The following is a 21,510-nucleotide window of genomic DNA, read 5'->3' as shown; positions in this document are numbered from 1 at the left end:
AGCCCTCTATTAGAGTAGGCTGAATATGAGAAAAATCAAAAATTTATTTTCATATTGCATTTTCTGATATGTACTGTTCATTTCCAAAATCTAGTCTTAAATCTTTTCTGATATATTCAGGTTTATGAATTCTGTGGGCTTTCATGAGTATTTATTTACAGAGAATTTGTTATTTTTGGTCTTCTACTTCTTGGTCTTTTTTCTTAACGGTTACACTCTGGAGCAGAGACTGGCAAACGTTTTCTGTGAAAGGCCACTTAGTGAATATTTGAGGCTCTGTGGACCACAGAGCTCTGTTGTAGCAACCACTCAGCTCTGCCTTTTTAATTCAAAAGCAATCACATGGGCTATCTGTGAAGAAATGGGCGTGGATAAACAATACAACTTCATTTACAGATATAGGCAGCCATTTGTCCCTTAGTAGTAAGTAATGGGGAGAAAACAAACAAAAACATTGGGATAACATATGACTAATCTATTAAAAATGCTTTTCCTTTTCTATTATTTTAGTTTATTTTAGCTCAGAATGAATGTTTATTTTATTGCCACTTTTTTTTGTTTGTGTTTTTTTTTGTGAGGATAATTAGCCCTGAGCTAATATCTGTTGCCAATCCTCCTCTTTTTGCTGAGGAAGATTGGCCCTGGGTTAACATCTGTTCCCATCTTCCTCTACTTTGTACGTGGGGCACCTGCCACAGCATGGCTTGATAAGAGGTATGTAGGTCTGCACCCGGGATCCAAACCTGTGAATCCCGGGCCACTGAAGCAGAGTACGTGAACTTAACCACTGTGCCACCAGGCCGGCCCTTATTGCTACATTTTTAATAATAGCAGAAGCATACAGTTTCAGTGCCATTGTATAAACATCTTCTTTAACTTATCCATCAGCCTGTTGTATTATTTTCTGCAATCTTTGATTTTTGACTGGCACACATTGTTAGAACACAGCAACTGATTTTGAACCACACCAAAAATTAACTCATCTTTTTGGGTATTTTTTAAAACAGAATATACATTCATATTTTAAAAAATTAAGTCATTAGTGAAGAAATTAGTACTAACGGCCCTTGTCTTGTAATGGATTGGGATTTGGATCAAGTATAGATTGTGACAGCCATAGTGAATTACTTCCATATTCTACCATTTGTAAACCTGAGCACTTTATATTTCTTTTCCAAGAAGGTGAACTCTGAGATGTAAAATCTTTTCTGCAGGGTTCCTCTGGGGCCCTTCCCAATATTATGTGGCTCTCAGAGATAGGTCACGTTTTCTGAATGTTATGTCTGATTGCTGTAAATGGCCTGCATCCTCGTTATTGACACGGCAAGCTTGCTCTGAAAAAATGAATACAGATGTACACTTTACTTTTTCAAATTCACACTAAAAATTCTGAGAATGAAATTTATTTTCTATTCTCTTTTTTAAACTTTATGATAAGAAAGGATATATTCCATTTTATCTTCTCTGATGGCTAATACCTAGAAGTCTCACTATTCTTAATCAGACTTTGTATATTGTGTATTTCTATTTATTTTTGTATTATTTTATTTTGTCTATTTCTCATGTTTTGCAAACTGAGAAACATTTTCTATTATAAATCTCTGGGAGAATGTAATGATCTCCATGGGTTAGGATGCATTGTTGCAGGGTTACACTTGGCCTACACAAGGTATGCCCCCCATTGAGGACTTCACTCAGGCCTGTGCTGCCCTTTCCCATCTGGAGAATGGTCGTGAATGTGTTCTCTAAGGCCCCACTTAAATGTTGCTCTCTTTCACACCTCTCTAGGCAGAATTACCTGCTTACTCAACTGAACACTGAATCTTTGCCTTGTCCTTACTAAACTGTTTGACTTTTCCTCAGTAAACTGTGATTTTATCATTTTTGGTTATCAATCCCCTCTCCCAAACACTACCTGTCCCCTCTCACACATGATAAACACATGGGGCACACAATACAGTCTCAAGCTGTATGGCAACGTTTCGGTCAATGACGGACCCCACATACAATGGTGGTCCCATAAGATTAGTACCATATGGGCCGGCTCCATGGCTTAGCGGTTAAGTGCGCATGCTCCGCTGCTGGCGGCCCGGGTTCGGATCCTGGGCGTGCACCGACGCACCGCTTGTCCGGCCATGCTGAGGCTGCGTCGCACATACAGCAACTAGAAGGATGTGCAGCTATGACATACAGCTATCTACTGGGGCTTTGGGGGGGTGGGGGGGAAGATTAGTACCATATAGCCTAGGTGTGTAGTAGGCTGTACACCTACTAGGTTTGTGTAAGTGCACTCTATGATGTTTACACAATGACAAAATTGCCTAACGATGCATTTCTCAGAACATATCTCCATTGTTCAGTGACATATGACTATAATTATATGTCGAACTGAATGAATACATAGAGAAAAGGGAAGATACTGGTCATTGTAGACTGGTTAATCATATTTTTCTCCTTTCTCTGTTTTATCTTTAGGTATTCTTGAAGTTTTACACTGTGTGTTAGTAGAAAGTCCAGAAGCTCTAAATATTATTAAAGAAGGACATATTAAATCCATTATCTCACTTTTAGACAAGCATGGAAGAAATCACAAAGTAAGCGAACCATTTTATTGCCATGAATGAATTCTGGAATCATTTTAATATACTATTAAAATAAGATAACTTTTAAAAGATGTGTCAAATTTTTCATGACTTTTTCATTTCAATTAAAACCAGGTAATATTGTTTAGTGTTTATTCATAGCATCCATGGGAGAATGAGCAGTTCTCAATCTGTATATGAAGGAAAGTTGTAAAATAAGTTTACGTGTTGCTGTCATGTTTAAATGACTGGGTGCGAGGGAACTGGAGGGAACGTGTTTGCGTTTGTGGAAGGTGCTGCTGCTACTTGCCTCTGAAAAGGGAATTAGAGTCGGCTGAAAGTGATTTCTCTTTTCAGGTTCTGGATGTCTTATGCTCCCTCTGTGTTTGCCATGGAGTAGCAGTCCGTTCTAACCAGCATCTCATCTGTGACAATCTCCTGCCAGGAAGAGATCTGTTATTGCAGACACGCCTTGTGAACCATGTCAGCAGGTAGATTCAGAGAGACAATGTCACTGCATAGATAGCATAACAAAGGAATTCATGTTCTAGCTCTGCAGCTAAGACATCATATGGACTATTTGTTTTATTAGGATCTTTTATTTATTTCCCCACTGAACAGTATAAGAATTTTTTTCTACCAATCAAGTTACGTAATAACAATAGATGAACCAAGCAAAATACTCATTTATCGAACAAATATATAAGAGCTTTCGTTCACATTCCTATGTAGCTGGATTATCACTGACATCTTCAGGAGCAGGCTGACAATTATATAGGGGTATAGTTGTATATAATTATGTTTTATACCTTTTTAGAACATAACTAAAAACACTACCCTTCAATACCAACTTTGAAGTGCCTGTCATGTATAATAAAAAAAGTGAATTAGAATGTCCAAAATATAAAAAATTACACAAATAACCAAGAAAAATACATTTTCAGTTAGACCTACCTTCCAAGGTCTCAAACATTCATTGAGTACCATGTGCTGACCACTATGCTACATGCTTTACATGTATCCACACTGTGTTTGTACGAGGCGCTATTATCAGTATTCACATTTGATAGATTAAAATATTGCAACTGGAAATGCAGCTTAGGTCTAACTCCAGGGACTGAGCTCTGAATCATCATGCCGTGCTTCCTTCCTTATACAAAATAACAGCAATAATAATATGAAAGACAGCTTACAATTAAGAAAATATTTTGTGTGATAGTAATAACTTTGATACACTGATCTAGCAGCTATCCAGAAAGTACTCTCTGCCTCACCCTGTTTTAAACAAAAGTATAGGGTGCAGTGTGTATTTCTGTATTGTGTTTTTCAAACAGGGTTGGTTTAAGACTTCCTTCATGGTTCTTAATACTGTGTAATAGACCTGCTGTTAATGAGTGGTATTTCCTGAGGCCTTCGCTAATCCCTAGTGTTAACATAGGGTTGTAAGTCCCCTCATAAAATGCAATTAAATACGACTAACTGGAAATTCTGTTCACAGCGAGGCACAGAGAACAACAAAGCTGATTCGTCACCTGGATTCCTTACTAACAGCATGACTTGCTTCATCCTCACACCCTATGTGACACAAAGCTTAGTTTAGGAAAATGTCTACATGTGCTGGATTAATAATAACTCCATTAATTCTAAGGGCCTACTATACCGAGTATCTCACCTTAAACATGATTACTGATATAAAATATGCTGAAGAGCAATTAAGAATATTAGACCCTTGAGTGACATTGCCAAGTAATCCAAAAAGCAAACCCCATTCACTGGATGTTAACTGGAAGGCTGGCCATCACTGCATACTACCCTCATGGTTGTTTTACTAATTTCGTAATGCTTAAGGAAACATATATTTAATCTGTTGCATCTTAGAGAAGCAGGAGTAATATTCAAAAGAGTGAGATGTAAATTCAACGATGAAAGGTTTGTTCAGATTTTCTCATGTGCTATTCCTATTTCTTTAAAGCATGAGACCCAATATTTTCCTGGGCGTCAGTGAAGGGTCTGCTCAGTATAAGAAATGGTACTATGAATTGATGGTGGACCACACGGAGCCTTTTGTGACAGCTGAAGCGACTCACCTACGAGTGGGCTGGGCTTCCACGGAAGGGTATTCTCCCTACCCTGGAGGGGGTGAAGAGTGGGGTGGAAATGGTGTTGGAGACGACCTCTTTTCCTATGGATTTGATGGCCTTCATCTCTGGTCGGGTAAGTACTATCCATTTTCTTTCACAACATTTTTGAAGGAAATCTTTTGCCCTTCCTGTACATTTCCTGAAAGCTATTGGTGCTGCTTATATTAGATACATTTATTATTCAGAAATTTAAGATTGAAATGATGAGTGAGAGTGTTAATTAAAATGCAGATGGGCCGGCCCTGTGGCTTGGTGGTTAAGTGCGCGCGCTGCAATGCTGGTGGCCCGGGTTCGGATCCCGGGTGCGCATCGAGGCACCACTTCTCCGTCCATCCTGAGGCCGAGTCCCACATACAGCAACTGGAAGGATGTGCAGCTATGACATGCAGCTATCTGCTGGGGCTTTGGGGGGAAAAAATAAAATAAATAAAATCTTTAAAATGCAGAATTTCACTAGAGGAAAAAGAAAACTCTTAGAATTTTAGTACGTCTCCAAAGGACTATATTGCTTGTGAATAATATATTTAAAAAGTGGCTTCCGATGCATGAATCAACGGCAAAAAACTTGTTTTTCCTACTTAATTTTAATTAGTATACGCAAAGCTGTAGCCTCCAATATAAAAAGAACCAAAACAAACCCTGGAAAATAATTGAAAGAAGTAACTAAAAGTTCCACCTCCTGGTAGATGGAGTAACATCAGGAATAGGGAATTTGTGTATTGTCAGGAGTCAGTTCATAATCAAATGATACTTTGTTTCAGAAATGTGGAACTGCATAAAAATAAATGTATAGTTCATATTAAGAGCCACCAACTCTCAGCTTTGATGGTTGAGTATATATTAAAAATTAGTAATATATATTAAAAATACTCTTTTATCTGACTTATGAAAGAGTGTGTTTTGGTTGGCTCTGTTTAAAAGTTTAGCTCTTGATTCTGTAGATATTGGAAGTCGTCTGGATTTGCTTGTGTTCTGCAGACATATGCTTGTGTTCATAAAGCTGCATGTAGAATATAGTTCTCATATGACCTTGACATATTTTTTAATGCATTTAGTGTATGCAAAATACAGAAAAGTACCTTACGTTATAAAAAGCTGAACTTTGCCTTTTATGGGGTTCGAGTGATTTTCGTTTATTAATACTTAATAGGGCTTATAGCTTATGAAAAAAATTTTTAATTAAATTGAATTAAACCTAAGAGTTTACGGTAATGAGTTTATAAATAAAAGCACTGTATGTAGTGGTATCTAACAATAATGCTTACTGAATTTTTCCTTTTTTCAGTGCCACTAGCTCAGTAGTCTGGAGGAGATGAAGCTGTATTTTGGGTATTTCATCTAACCCATGGGGCATGTGGTTGGGATTGCGTTAGTAGTGTGGCGTTGGCGTGTCTTATACACAGGTGTACTGTGCTGGTCAGACTACAGTCACAATGCCTGCTCCCCTAGTAAAATTTTCCTACTGACCAAACAGAGGCAAAGAGCAGTAACTTCAGAAGATCTAACAAACATAAAATGGGGTGAACGTCTATTTTAGAATACATTTTAACTATCACCCTTCAGATATTATCCTCTCTCTTTACCTCCTAGTATCACACCACACGAAATGGGTACTTCAGGTGAATGAATGAAACATATTAAGATTAGGGGGGAAGAAACATTACTCATATAAAACAATGCTGAATTGCTTCTAATTATTTTAGCTATATAGCACCTCTTCACTATTTTTAATTTTACATTTAGCTTAAAGCTTTTTCTTTCAACACATAGAAAGAACCCAGTGCTTATGGAATTGAACTGTGTGCATTTTGCCTTTCATTACAAAGTATCTGTTAAATAGAACAGTAAGAAAAACAACAATAAAAAATTCAGTGAATGTGAATATATCATAGTAAGGACAGTAGGTTGTGGAATTTCAGGAGAAAATAATCTTGAAACTTTATGTTGAGAAAATATTTGACTATTTTTGTAAATGGCAAGAAAATATGTACCATATGATGCCTATAGTTGAAAGATGTGTTCTCTTAACCCACTGGGATCTATTAAAAGCTTTGCTAATTTTGGATTCATAGTCAACAAAGACAAATCTAAATTAATTGGCTTCTGACTGACTTACCAATGTCAAATTCATAGTAATTCAGATAATCTTCTTAGGGTCACTCTCCTATTCTTTTTCTTTTTAATAGTTGAAGTCAAATTTAAAGTATCAAGTGTCTTTGATTTCTGGGATACAGCACATTCTTTACCACTTAAGTTTTTGTAATTGGAGAGTGGAGATGTTCCTTGGAACCAGAATTTGGCCATCAGCAAAAGTTTTGAAGCTGTAGTGAATAATATATTTAAAAAGTGGCTTCCGATGCATGAATCAACGGCAAAAAACTTGTTTTTCCTACTTAATTTTAATTAGTATACGCAAAGCTGTAGCCTCCAATATAAAAAGAACCAAAACAAACCCTGGAAAATAATTGAAAGAAGTAACTAAAAGTTCCACCTCCTGGTAGATGGAGTAACATCAGGAATAGGGAATTGTGTGTATTTTATTTTTTATTTTTTGAGCTATGTCTTCATTTATTCTTTCCAATTTAAACTTTGCACAGTGATGCTACATTCCCCCTTCTGTGAATGCAGAATGGGCTTTGGGGCATCCAAACATCCAAGTGTTTGTAAGTACCAAAAGTGTGAAAAATCTTGGTGCTTTGGAGAATTTAAATATAGAAGTATGGAGGAATGTCATAGAACAGTGCAGGAATGATAGGTACAGACTTATAATCCAGGACCTATAAATCAGACTGCTGCTATCTTCTTTTGTGGCTAATGCAGAGAAGAGGAATATAGTTCTTCTATGGATTTGCTATGAGTTCGTACAAAAGCAACCTGAAAATGCTTCTAAGTGGATTCACCAATGTGAGTGCCTTAGGTTATCCTGTAGACCTGTGGATACTGTGATCACTGTATTCACTAGTGATCTTATGTATCTTACCTGTTTGTTTCAGGCACTGCAAAACAGTGTTCCACTGTGACTTTTAGATAGTCATTAGCATAATAATATCCTTCAGACTGAGCAATACGTTTGGATTATGGCAAATATTTGTGTAATAACATTTTTATTAGCCACAGATCTTGATACAAACAAGGATATAGACCTTTTTCTGTGAGCTACATTGCTTTTATATGATTTTTTTTTAAACTGCCTTTATTATATTCAGAGAACTCTACAAGAACCACTTGACAGTGAATTTTTTGCTTGCAGATTTGAATGTTGGTAAAATAACAAATGTACACATTTTTAAAAAGTAGTTATGCTCTACTATTGGCATTTCAAATATACTGTCGGTAAAAATCTTGGCATGTTAGGAAAAAAAGGTGTTATAAAAAAAGCAAAGCTTATATCATAGTCTATTTTTGTCTTTGCTCAAATTGAGGAATTCTGTGTGTTTGTGCTTGTGAGCATGTGTGTTTGGGAGAATCTTACCTTCTTGTCTTCCAGTGCACCCGTGGGAATTCTGATATAGTCAAGAAAGGGCTTAGACCATAGGTTGGCCAGGACAAGAAATGACATTTATCAAGTATCATTTTCATGCCTCAGATTGTATCCTGCTGTACTTAAGAAGCCAACCAACCAAGATCTTGTATGAAATACATTGTAAAACAACAACAAACCAATTGGCATATATTTGTCTCTCAATAAACAATGCATGAATGAATGATCACATTTTCTGTTTTCCTTATCCTTATGTATTTTTATTTTATCAAACAAAGAGGACTTAATATTTGAAAAAGGAACTGACATTAAACGCCTGCTGTGTCTGAGACTATGTGTTCTTGTAAACCATTAATTTAACCATCACAACAACTCTACAAGGTGATGGCATTTGGTTTGCAAGAAATCAAGGTTTTGAGAGGTTAAGTAATTTGCTGATGGTCATACAAATTGTAGGTGGTAAAGTAGCTATTTGAACTTAAATGTTCCCTGGAGATTTTCCTCTGACATCATTATATTATCAGCTCTAAGATGATTCCTGCATCAAATGCCATCCATCTACATGCAGAAATTTCTACATATCAGAAGGTCCATTTTACAACAAAGATAGCATGGCTCTTGAAAAAAGCGACATTTATTTGACAAAGGATTTAACATATAACATTAATATGCATACAAGCTTTATTCTATTCTACCATTGTGCATTGATTTGTGGCTAGCTATTCCAATCTTTGCCTTTGGATCTGAAGATGATTCTCTGAGATAAAAGTACATTACCTTCCTTAATGTTTTTCTCCCATAGGTTGTATTGCTCGTACTGTAAGCTCACCAAACCAACATCTGTTGAGAACTGATGATGTCATCAGTTGCTGTTTAGATCTAAGTGCCCCAAGCATCTCATTCCGAATTAACGGACAACCTGTGCAAGGAATGTTTGAGAATTTCAACATTGATGGCCTCTTCTTTCCAGTTGTTAGTTTCTCTGCAGGAATAAAGTTAGTATTTCTATGTTTTTTTGGTCTGTTTCCCTTCTCACTTCTCCTACTTTCACAGAAGACTCTGCACTACCATCACTCCTACTTCACTAACATTCTCTCTCACTCTTGGGCATCTGTCCACAGGACATTTGCCTGCTCCTTGTAGGAAAAGGTAAGATTTACCCAAGAGGGGAACCTTGGGAGGCTTGATGCTTTGTCCACATCTTCTGCCATTTAGATGTGGGCAGTCTACTAACGCACACTCAGACCAGTGTCTGGAAATTTTTCAAGTCCATTTAAGTTCACTTTTTTATTTAATAGGGGAAAATGAACAACATTGGGTAAAAAATACCGCTTATTTTCTTATCTTTATTTTCATTATTTTTCCTTTTCTTTTTATCATATTCTCTCGCCCTACTCCAAACCCCCTCATTTCTACAGAAACTAAATTTTTTTTGTTCGTCGGGTCAAGATGGCTCCTCTCCGTGTTACCCTCTACTGTTACACTTGTAAATTATCTGCTTGTGATCAACTGGATCAAGATGGTTTCCTCTAACCCTTTGCTTTTTTGCTACTACCAGATGGAAAAAGAAATTAAAATGCTAATTCTTTGGAATTCTACAAAGAGAACTTTAATAAACAATGGTCTGTTGTGATAAGGGGCCTTGCTCTCATCTATTAAGATATGTATGTACCTACTTAACGAGAGTGGCTCCCTTGTAACCACTGACCTTCCATTTATTCTGGTTATTCTTTTCATTATAATTCTATTCACACGAATAATTCATAGTTACAAAAGTACCATATTGAAGAAGGGACAGTGTAATCATGAAATATTAGCCTCAAGGACCTTTTATGCTGTATTTATACAAATTATATTTCTTTCTATAAACTTCTAGAATATGTCAAAGTTTTTCTTTTTCCTCACTTTTTGTTCTTTGCTTTTTATTTTATTTATATTTTTTGGCCTGGAATGGAAACACAAATTGGAAAAAGAATTACGAGGAAAATGAAAATCTGAATTTATTTTTGTGAGCTGAGAGCCCCAAGAAATCAGTATCATTTAGCTATATTTCAAAAAGGTTGTTCAATGGAACTCAGATTAAATTATTTTTTAATTGAGTATGATGTATAAAAGATTTCAGTAAGGTTTTTTCGTTGTTGTTGAATAAGAAATAAAGTTACTTTTTTTCTTCAGCAAATGGATGGATCATTTGACTCCCCTTTAAGGAATTTCACTGGGAAATTGGACACTGGAAAGTGACTGTTTTTTAATCATACCTTGTCCGGCCCTGTAATTTTAAGTATATAGATATTTAGATCATGTCTGCTCTTTCTCTGTTCATTACTTGGGCACCTTGAGATATTAAATGACCAATTACTACGGACAGATATTTCCCTCACATAGGAATATGATGCATGTGCTTTTGTTATTTCTCTAGTGAGTGGTAAGTTTTTGCTGATCCATTAATATAATTTAATCGGGTTTTATCTCTTATGATTAGAGGCTCTTTGACTCTAAGGCGCCAACTTAAGGAAAAAAATATAGCTTCTGATAAAGTTAATTTTGTACTAGTAATTCATTCATTTGTTGATTAGGAAACTTAGGTACGTCAGAGATATTACTGACCCTGACATGCATCCTTTTCAGGGTACGCTTTCTGCTTGGGGGGAGACATGGAGAATTTAAATTTCTTCCTCCACCTGGGTATGCTCCTTGTTATGAAGCTGTTCTGCCAAAAGAAAAGTTGAAAGTGGAACACAGCCGAGAGTACAAGCAAGAAAGAACGTACACACGGGACCTCCTGGGCCCCACAGTTTCCCTGACACAAGCCGCCTTCACACCGATCCCTGTGGACACCAGCCAGGTACCCAGACTAGCTCTAATGGCAGCCGTTGGTATTGGAGTCGTGCTGATGTGCAGGGGCTTTCAAACTCGTTTGTCTGCAGCTCACAGGAATGCATTTTACAATGTATATGTATATAATTGAGACAAGTTTTATAAAATAATGCTCACCTTTACCATGCCACTCACCTATTTTCTATTCTATTCTATTTTTTTTTTTAAGGGTGGTCCCAAGCCACTAAATTGATTTTATAATGCACTAATAGGTCACAACCTGAGGTAATGCATACTAATTTTAGAGGGTACTTTTTACGTAAGATAGAAGTGGAGTTTTTAATTTCTTCTCCTATCTAGATACACTTATTATTTTGAAGTGATTTAACTGGCCTTTATCTTGGGTAGAAATTGAGATTGTGGGCTCTAGAGTCAAAATGCCTGGTATCAGATGCCTACTCTGGGACCTTGAGGAAGTTACTCATCTTGTTGATTGGGATGCTAAGAGTCTGTTTGGCGTAGTTAATATATAACGCGTTAGCACAATACTTTGCAAATAGACACCCAAGAAGTGGGAGCCATTATTCTTGCTTTTCTGTTTATAGATGTGAAAGTGTCCTAGCATTGACAATTAATTAAATATTGCTTTATTTGGTGGTGAAGTAACTTCAGTAAGGTTGGTCAGATATTCAAAGTTTGTTTATTAGTTTTGAAGATCAAAGGCATTGCTTCTAAATTCTGAGGTAGCGTTAATACCAGGCCTCAGAAGCTTCAGTTGTTTAGCAACCACTTGTTTAGCTCTTTGAATCATTTTCTTGTCTTTCCTTGCTGGCTTTTGATATTATGTAGTAAAATAAACAAACAAGCTTTTCTCATGGCCAAAATTCAGTTTTATATTGCCTGTTGCTGGAATGTGGCAGGATATATATATATTGCTACCCAAGTTAATAGTAAACAGGATTGGGAGGATTGAAGTGGACTGAAATGGAGAATGCAATTATGCAATGGTAACATGTTTAGGGTTTCTGGAGACCTAGATAACCTCTGCTGTTTTGGAGGAGGAGGCGGTGATAGCCTGCTCCCTGTGAAAGCTCTGCCTCATCAGTGGAGGTCATGGGTGGTTGCCTGCTCTATATGTTGAGGGACTAGAGGTGGGGTGAGACATAAGTGCATCACCAGGCATAAACAACCAACCCCTCACCTTGAAAAACATTCTGTGCTCTTTATGAAAAGGTCACTAAACTTCCCCTTTTTAGTGGGAACATGTAAAGATCTTTTCCCTTGAGGCTTATATTTGGACACTACTAGAAGTAATAGGGCAGAGTTGAGGGAAAACATAAGTCGCTGCCATCAGCTATTGATAGGCTCAAAGAGCCGATGGACCATCCTTTGGGCACTGATTGCCTTCATTCTCACCTGTGGATGTTGGTCAGCGTGGTTTAACAACTTTGGGGTGATTTCTCTTTTTAAGTAATGCCTGCTCTGGTGGTTATCCTACATCAAGACATCTTTCTTAATAGTTGTTGTTCCCCTCAACACTCTATTTTCTTTCTTCATAACTTTTATTCATAAATTCACTTGGAAACATAAGCTATCCAAAAAAAAAGGCCCCCAAACTTACGTAAAGAATGTTTAGATACCTAGTCATATTTTTATAAGTAGGTCGTACTAGAGGGTTTAGAACCTAGTTATGTTATTGCATTTTAATGGTTCATGAGATAATTTTATTTAGTTCAATTCACAGTGAGGACAATTAGCACAGAGTTTTATTGCATTTGTTTCTAATGTGTGTTTTTTCCTTTTTTAAATTTTAGATCGTGTTGCCTCCTCACCTGGAGAGGATAAGAGAAAAACTGGCAGAGAATATCCATGAACTCTGGGTTATGAATAAAATTGAACTTGGCTGGCAGTATGGTCCGGTACATAACTTTGAAATTTATTTTCAGATTCTGTCAATACATGTTTCTGAAAACATAACTTTTTCTCACTCATCCTGCTATGTGGTGACATGAATCGATTACATTGATTTTTTTCCCCTACACATTAGTTTTTGTGCAGTTCTTTGCCAGAGGGAATGACAGTATTGGCAGGTTCATTGAAGGATAGCTTAGATGCCTGGACAGTGGAAAAGTTATCAATATTTAGGCTGAAAGTTATATTTTTAAATCAATATTAACATATACAGACAATAGGCATTGATTTCTAAGCCACCTAGAAAAAAATCTCATTGAAATTGAAAGTGAAAACTGAAAATGGAAAGAAAGAGGTGAATTTACTTCCGCCACCGCCAGTGCTTCACTTCTCTTAGTCCCAATTGTACGTAGCAGTACAAGTCTTGTGAGCAAAGGTTCACAGTTGGTCTCACAAGTAGAAGACAGCCTGAGAAATAATAATTGAATATGTTTCCGAAGAATTATTTTTTAAAGATGTTACTTTATAGTTTGTCAATAAAATTTAGATTAAAAAAACCCGAAACAACTCCCTATGTAATCCCAGTGTATAGTATACCTGTTTTTAGCAGGACTGTGGCAATACTTTCACTTTCATAATATTATTAGTTGATATCCCAAAGATTGTAATACTTTCTTATATTTGACTGACTATAGAAATGAGTGTATTCACCCCGGTCATAGTCTCTTGCACTGAGCTTGGAATAAAGAACATTTATTATTAGTGTCAGCGGTGATACCATTGAGCTCTGTGTGTCTCCAGGGTAGAGATTAAGCACGTGGTCTGTTGCTATAGTGCTAGCATCTGGCACCTTTCCTGGTTCAGGGAATGTACTCAAATATCTGCTGATGGAATGAAACAGTTGTGTTCTCAGGACCCGTTCTGGGCTAGCAGAGCTCCAGGTATCATATCAGAAGGCCAGCAACTGGGGAGAGTCTCAAATGGACCCGTGAAGAGATTTCACATCGCTCGTTCATCTGATAATTGACCTTGTGTCCCACTTCTTTTACAAGGGCTTCCCTAAAACTCCTTTTGTTACCTGGAGGGCTGGCTGGATTTTCCAGGTTCTTGTTCAGCATCGCAAAGGAATTTGTGAGTGAACACAAGCAAGAAAGTTTTTTAGCAGGAGTTGATTAGCAAAGCAAAAGTATACTCCGAGAGAGGGAGTGGGCAGGCTCAAGGTGAGCGACCGCCCTGAGGTCTGAGTAAATTTCAGGGCATATTGGTGGTGCAGGGGTATAGGAGGGGATTGAAGGGGGTCTGTCCAATTGGCTTGTTGCCTCCTTCCTCACATCGGGCGGGGGAGTTTATTTCCTTGGTTGGTCCCTATCGGAACTGTCATGGTATCCATCCCCCACAAGGGGAGTCAAAACTGCAATGTAAATTTATTATAATTTTAGTACACGGAGGGTAAGGTCAGGGCAGGGCATTTGGGGGCTCTTTGTGCACATGTTCTGCCACCAGAGATTTTTAGTTTTTCACGGCTAGGATAGGTGTCAGGATTTGTAGGTTTCTCTGGCTCATAACTAGCTACCAGTCTGGCAACAAAATAAGACGTTGTGGGTGTTAGGTGTTAGGTGACCCTCCGAGGAGACTTCTTTTATTTGAATTGTCAGCTTTTATCCCTTCCCCTGCTCATGTCTGACTTACTCCCTATCTACAACACTTTCAGATAAGTAGTGATGATACCTGACTTACGCTCTCTCGTTCTAGACTTGTCTGTCTCTGTTATCAGGTGAAGTCCATAGATTCTTTAACATTTTAAATGAAGTATTCAAATATATTCGACTTTGGAGTAAACTGCCCAGTATGTTGAATAAGTTGAGTTTTTTGTTTATTTTTGTTTTTTGCAAAGAACTTATAGTTTCTTTGAACGTCTTTTGGATATATTTCACAGGAGCATCATGCAAGAGCTCTATTTTATGGAATAACATCAGGCAGATCCATTCAGGCATTCACCTGTCCTTTAACATTTAGTATTTGCCTGGCCTTGTACTTGGTACTGGGGTCCCAAAAAGACCTTGAAAAGACCTTGACTTTTAGTCAGTTTGCCTTTTAGGAGCTTCCAGTTTAGCTGATTGATAGACATGCAAACAATTACAAGCTAAGTACTATGACAGAGGTGCCAGCAGAGTGAAGGAGGCATAATTAGGTCTCTCTTGGGAAGTCAGGGAAAGCTTCCAGGAGAAGGTAAATATTCGATCTGAGGCCTGAAGGGCAAGTTACAAGTTGACTAGCAATCAGGGAGCAGGAGAGTATTCTAGGCAGGGGACCTGGCATGTGTAAATGCATGGAGGTGGAAGGAGCAGGGCGTTTGCAATGATCTTTCAGTAGCTCAGCATTGTCACAGTTTAAAGAACAAGGTGCTAGTGGTGCAGACGAGTAGAGGTGGGAAGTCTGGCCAGGTGAACAGGAAGCATGTCACAAAGGGCTTTTGGCAGAATATGATTTTATTCTGTACAGGGGTAAAGGGCATTGAAGAATGCTTAGGAGGGAGGGGGCATGCTTCAGTCTGTGCATTGGAACGGAGCTCTACTCTTAGTGTGGATGAGCAGTGAGCCTGGAGGCAGGAAGAAGGTCAGGGAGAAGACGCAGGTGACCCAGGTGAGAGGTGGTGAGTTTCACAACTGTGGGCCTGGCAGTAGGATGGAGAGACGTGAATGCTGGAGATGTTTTGGAATTAAAGTACGGGCTGTGGGTAAGAGAGGGAAGGAAATCAGGGAAGATTTCTGGTTTTAGCTCTGACCCCCAAGGAGATGGAGGAGTCAGTTATTCTCTGGCGTAGAGAATAGAGGGGAAGCGGAAATTACATAAATGGAGAGTAGATTTCTTTAGGACTTGGACACGTTCATTTTTACTTTTATGTTTAGAAGTCAGAGTTAAATTTTGTAACTCTAGATTTCATTTACAGGGTTGTACATTTAGATAAGTATATTTAAATATATGCTTTAGTATAAGTCCTGTTCATTTGTAATGATCGTCAGAAAGAAAAGAATAAATATCTTACTTTTAACTTGGTGACTCCTGAAGACTTAAAAAAAATTTTTTTGCCTGTGTTTGCATACTTTTTATGTGGCATTTATAAAAACCTGGTAATTATTCCCATGGAGTAATTTGTCCCCTGACAGCATATGGCTGTCATCTAGGTGCCACCATGGCAGTAATGCCTATGTAATTTACGTCTCTAAGAAGATAAAAAACCTAATTACTAATGCAAGGATATAGAACACCTTTCTTGTTAATTCATTCCTAAAATCTTGAATTTAGTTTAGTCTGATTGCTAATACACACTTTCAAGGATTAATATGAAAAACGCCTATATTATGTGAACCCATTTTGTTAAGGTAGAAGAGTGATTTGTGAGAGCAGGAAGTAACTTACAGTGGGTGACATGAATGGCTGGAACCACCTCAAAGAGTTTACGTCAGGCAGTCAAGTTAATCGATGTCTCTAATCCATTTGGCTCTAAACACATAAAAATTACCACACATTGAAACTAAGTCGTTGCTACGCCATTCTTACATAGAATTCATTTCACTTTACAAAACCTGTGTTGAGTTCCTAGCACAGGCCAGGCATATTCTAGGTGCTGGGAAGACATCAAAGAACAAAAGAGACCAAGTCTGTTCCTTTGGTCTTACATTCGAGTGCAGTGAGACAGACAATAACAAAATGAGGCTCTAGTCTGTTAGCTAGACTGTTACAGAAAAAAAAAAAAAGAAAAGAATAGTCTGGGTGGGGAGATTGCTGTGCTGGGAACGTAGGCAGGATAAACCTTATTGAGAAAGTAAGATTTAAGCAAATGCTGGAAGTTGCAGAGGGAGCGAGCATGTGAGTTTAGGGTAGAGCAGGCATGGAAGCCAGGGTCAGGAACTGTGCCAAACAGATGAGAACAGAGTCTCCGATAATGCCAACTTTTCCTACTGACCTCAAACCTTAACCATGCCTGGGAGATTACACAGGCAGCTTTGCTGGGGTGATGATGGGGGTTTTCCTTCTTGCTTTTCCCCTTCACTTTCCACGGCACAACTGGATTACCATTGCTGGTGTCTGACACTGGAGACTGTTATATGCTGATTTCCTGTCCTGTTTCAGGTTAGAGATGACAATAAGAGACAACACCCGTGTCTGGTGGAGTTCTCCAAGCTGCCTGAGCAGGAACGGAATTACAACTTACAGATGTCGCTTGAGACCCTGAAGTGAGTTTCTTAACTTTTCCTGTTTTCCCATCTGCCTTTCCTGAAAGAAGCAAAGTACTGATATACTCCGATTCAGCTGTGATTTTAATTCCAGTTAGAACTTTTCATAATGCACAGGAAGATTGAATTAATATTTGTTGGGAATTAGACTTTGACCGTGTTATTTTCTATCTTTATATAAGTGTTTCCCAAGGAGTCTTCTACAGATGTTCATGGGTATTATAGAATACGCGGGTTCTGTGATCCAATACAGTGCTACTCACTGCGGGCTGTGGGCCATGGACCAGGTCAGTCACAAATTGCTACTAATTTGTGACAAGATAAGATATTAAGAACAAGTGCTTAGAAACTTTTATACCAATTTAAGAGAACAACGTTATGTCTATTGAATCTAAATTTATAAAATGTAGGCTTGTATTTTATATGTCATTTTGAAAATTTAATTTCCTCTAACAATTTTTATTGTATTTTATCAGAGAATCAAAACACGATGGACTAGAAATTAAAAGAAAACTGGTCCTTCACCACAGAGATTTTGAGAAGCACTGATCTAATATATTTAAGAGATGCCGAGTTACAGTAATCAAATAAGTTTTTGTTTTTGTTGATGAACTTTTCAGTACTGTGAATCTCTAAAATGGGATGGAATCCATTTATGATAGTTCCCAAACTTATTTAACCATAGGATCCTTTGTTTCAGAGAGTATCTCGGGACCGTTTGTCTGAGGAACACACTTTGAGAAAAGCCACTGTACAGTATTTGTACGTCATCTTGTAAAGGCAGATTTGCTCTTCAGTGGCTGTGCCAACTATTCTCATGAAATTTGCCACTTACCATTGCAGGTGAAAGAATGAGGTGGTATAAAGTAAAGTAAGGGAAATAATTTCAAATTTTAATATAGAAAAGTTCATGGGGCCAGCCCTGTTGTGTAGCAGTTGGGTGCGCGCGCTCCACTGCTGGCGACCCGGGTTCAGATCCCGGGCGCGCACCAATGCACCGCTTGTCAGGCCATGCTATGGCAGCGTCCCACACAAAGTGGAGGAAGATCAGCACAGATGTTAGCTCAGGGCCAGTCTTCCTCAGGAAAAAGAGGAGGATTGGCCTGGATGTTAGCTCAGGGCTGATCTTCCTCATAAAAAAAAAAAGTTCAGAAAATATTTTTGAAAAGACTGTAACTTTTCTTTTGTTCTTTTTCCATCCTTGATGGCCTATAGAACTGGATTTGTTCAAATAGGTCACTCATCCTAATACATATATTAAGTATGAAACAATAATTTTGCCCTTTTTGTTTCTGTTTTGTTAAGAGTAACGAGTTATTTCCATTGAAGCTCTTTTACCCAGGACCCAGAATATAAACTTAAACACTGTTTCAAATTCTAGGATTTGGGTTCAGGTATATTTCGTCAAAGATATGATAGTAATTATCATTATAGAAATAAATAAGTTGGGCATGGAATGAGTTTAGGTTCTACTAGTAACTTAAAAGGAAAAAGAGTATATACAAATCAAGTAAATTGAGACTCTCCTAAAGGTAAAAAATGATAAAGCTTGCCTGGAATAAGGAACGCACACTGCGTCACCATGAGCTGTGTACCTCGGATCCAGCTTCTCCTGTCTTCCTTTGTGGTCCTGATGTGAGGCTTACACATTGCTAAGAGTTTAGCTTAGCAATTCACAGCAGCTCATCATTTGCCCATCTTTTACAACAAAATATTTTATTGAAGGGTCATGGTCTAAGATAATTTAGTTAAATTTGCAGTACATTCCCCATAATTTTAGAGACTGACAGCTAAGCCAGCTATTGCAAAGAGCAAATCCTGGCAAGCGCTGAAGTGTAGAAATCTCCGTATTTGCTTTCAGTATGTTGAGCCTTTGACTGCTGCGTGTAATCTCCTCTCATTCCCAACGTCTCACTCCTAACAGCGGCTGGCGGCTGGTTTGATTGATCATCAGACGCCTGTCCCATGGTGCTGTTGCCTATGGTGAATGATAACAACCCTTTCCATGTGCTAATTCTTAATATTTTATGGTTTTATGATGAACTGATTGCACCTATTTCTTTAAAATTTAAATTAGGGCAAAAAGAGCCCCTACTTCTCCAAAAGTCGCACTATGCCCAATTCCAGTCGTTTAGAGAAGGCACAGCCCTTTCTTTCTGTATTTCCTTTATTCACTTGTCTAGTTGGCAGACTCCAGGGCAGAGCAGGTGAGCACACAGGCTCTGGAGATGGATGGTCTGGATTCAAGGACTTGCTTCCTCCTCCAAAAGGAATCTTAGATTTTTTGAAACTTAGATTTTCTTCCATCAGTAAAATGGGGATCATGGTGCCTCTACTTCATGGAATTGTTGTGGAAACTAAATGATATAATATTGAGAAAGCCTTTAGCACTACATGTCTGAGAGCCGAAGCACTCTATAAAAGTTAAGTTTAAAAAAATATATATATATATATATCATGTAAGAGATGAACAACTTTAGTCAGTTAAGTCCTGAGGAGTGTCAAATAACAAATAAGCAAAAGATTGTTTCAGAATATCCCTTATTTTGGGTAAAGGGGTGATGTAATGTGAGTGTGAATTTTTGATACTCTTTCTGTGATTTTTTTTGTCATGCAGATTGTTCACAAAGACAACTTACTTTGAATTTGAATGGTCATCTGTATATTGTACAGACTCAAAATTCTGACACCATCTGTCATAACAGCACAGCTTGTGACAGCATGCCTGTCAGCTGTCCTCCCAATTTAATCGGTGTTACTAAAGTTTTAGTTTTTGAGTTAGTTTTCAGTCCATACAATATTTTCCCAATTCCAGATCTTAATTTTTGAATAAATGACTTGTGTTTAGGAAATGAATGTTAAAATCATTTTTAATCAACACATAATGTACTTTCGTAGAATCTCTCTTTGGAAGTTAACAAAAATATAGTGAGACAACAACAATATTTTTCTTCTGGTCAAGTAGTTTTTTCCTTAAAATTATTTTTAGGAAATGTGATGTGTTTATATACATATGTGGGGGAGGGGTGGGGAGGGATAGGGACACGGGACAGTGAAGAGAGCAATACGGAAGGGAGAAAAATGACTGTTCAGGGGAGAGGCACGATTTTTGTCTGAAAGTGCAGGTTTTTCTCCTGTCTCTGTACCTTCTTTTTTTCGGTCTCTTGCTGGCAACAATTTTCCCAATCTCTAAATGTTATGATTCCTTATGTTCAATCTTGGGCCCTTTCTTCTCACTGTGCGAACTCTTGGGAGGTATTCTCATCACACTCGTAACTTAAATACCACACAGGTGCTTACAACTCCGCAAACGTACATCATCTCTCCCCTAGACATCTGCTCTGAGAAACGGACATGTGTATCCCATTCCTCAGCTGACATTTTCCCTGGATGCATCTGAGGCACCTTGACCTACCGCCTTACGTCCCCTCTGAATGATACCCTCATTCATCCTGCTGCTCAGGCCAGAAATCTGGGAATCATCCTTGACTCTTCCTTTTGTGTTATCCCTATATCCAGCCCATCACCAAATCCTCCCAAGTATATCTCCAATCTGTCCCCTTCCCCCATTTCCACAGTAGTCATCCTGGTCCAAGCCACCACCATCTGTCACCTTGACTACTTAGTAATCTTGTAACTGGTCCCCCCACTAGCCTTCTTCCAATTCATTCTGTACACAGCAGCCAGAGTTTATGCACCCACACATACACATTCATACACATGTTGCTTAAAACTGTTCCGTGGCTTCCCATTGCACTTAAATAGAATCTAATATTCTCAAGAGTCTGTGGAAGTCCAGGATGATCTGACACCTCCCATTTCTCAGCATGTCTTGCACTACTGCTGCCCTTGTTCACTATCTTCCAGCCCCCATGGTCTCTTCCCTTCAGTGGGTTAAACTATTTACTGCCTCACATATGCTGTTCCCTTGCCTGGAAAGTTCTTTGCCTTACTCTTAGATGGGCTCCCCACTATTCATCCCTCAGGTTTCCACTTAAATGTCACTTCCTCAAAGAGACCGTCCCCATCACTTTCTCCCTCTCTCTCATAACATCTTATAACATTTTTATAGCTCTCACTACAATTTTTAATATTACTTTCTGAGGTCATGTAATATTTGCCTTTCTTATTGCACAGTAAGCTCCATGAAGGCAGACACCATGATTTTTTTTTTCTAATTCACCATCATATACCTAGTTCTAGCACAGTATCCAGCACATAGTATTTACTCTGATTCCAACTTGCTTGGATGTTGCAAATGTGCCTCATACTTTGTGACTTTTTTATCCCCTCCAATCTCAGGCTTTTTTCAGTGTTCTTTCTCTTATAGTGTCAAGTGC

General features: G+C 38.1%; 1 protein-coding gene across 3 annotated transcripts in view; it reads left to right on the top strand.

The window, feature by feature from the left end:
• RYR2 (ryanodine receptor 2) overlaps nucleotides 1-21,510 on the top strand; it is a 694,605-nt gene that overhangs the window by 388,541 nt on the left and 284,554 nt on the right. For all 3 annotated transcript variants that reach the window (XM_087431907.1, XM_087431906.1, XM_087431905.1), the window contains 7 exons: nucleotides 2,476-2,594; nucleotides 2,940-3,073; nucleotides 4,555-4,796; nucleotides 9,007-9,199; nucleotides 10,833-11,049; nucleotides 12,836-12,940; nucleotides 17,067-17,170. In XM_087431907.1, coding sequence (XP_087288033.1) covers nucleotides 2,476-2,594; nucleotides 2,940-3,073; nucleotides 4,555-4,796; nucleotides 9,007-9,199; nucleotides 10,833-11,049; nucleotides 12,836-12,940; nucleotides 17,067-17,170 — 1,114 coding nt within the window. The remainder of the gene's footprint in view (nucleotides 1-2,475; nucleotides 2,595-2,939; nucleotides 3,074-4,554; nucleotides 4,797-9,006; nucleotides 9,200-10,832; nucleotides 11,050-12,835; nucleotides 12,941-17,066; nucleotides 17,171-21,510) is intronic.

This window comes from Ceratotherium simum, chromosome 6 (genome assembly GCF_057802395.1).
Source record: "Ceratotherium simum simum isolate JZ-2026a chromosome 6, ASM5780239v1, whole genome shotgun sequence".
NCBI lineage: Eukaryota > Metazoa > Chordata > Mammalia > Perissodactyla > Rhinocerotidae > Ceratotherium > Ceratotherium simum.
Note: the sequence above shows the minus strand (reverse complement) of the source record. Positions and strands in the feature narration are given on the sequence as shown.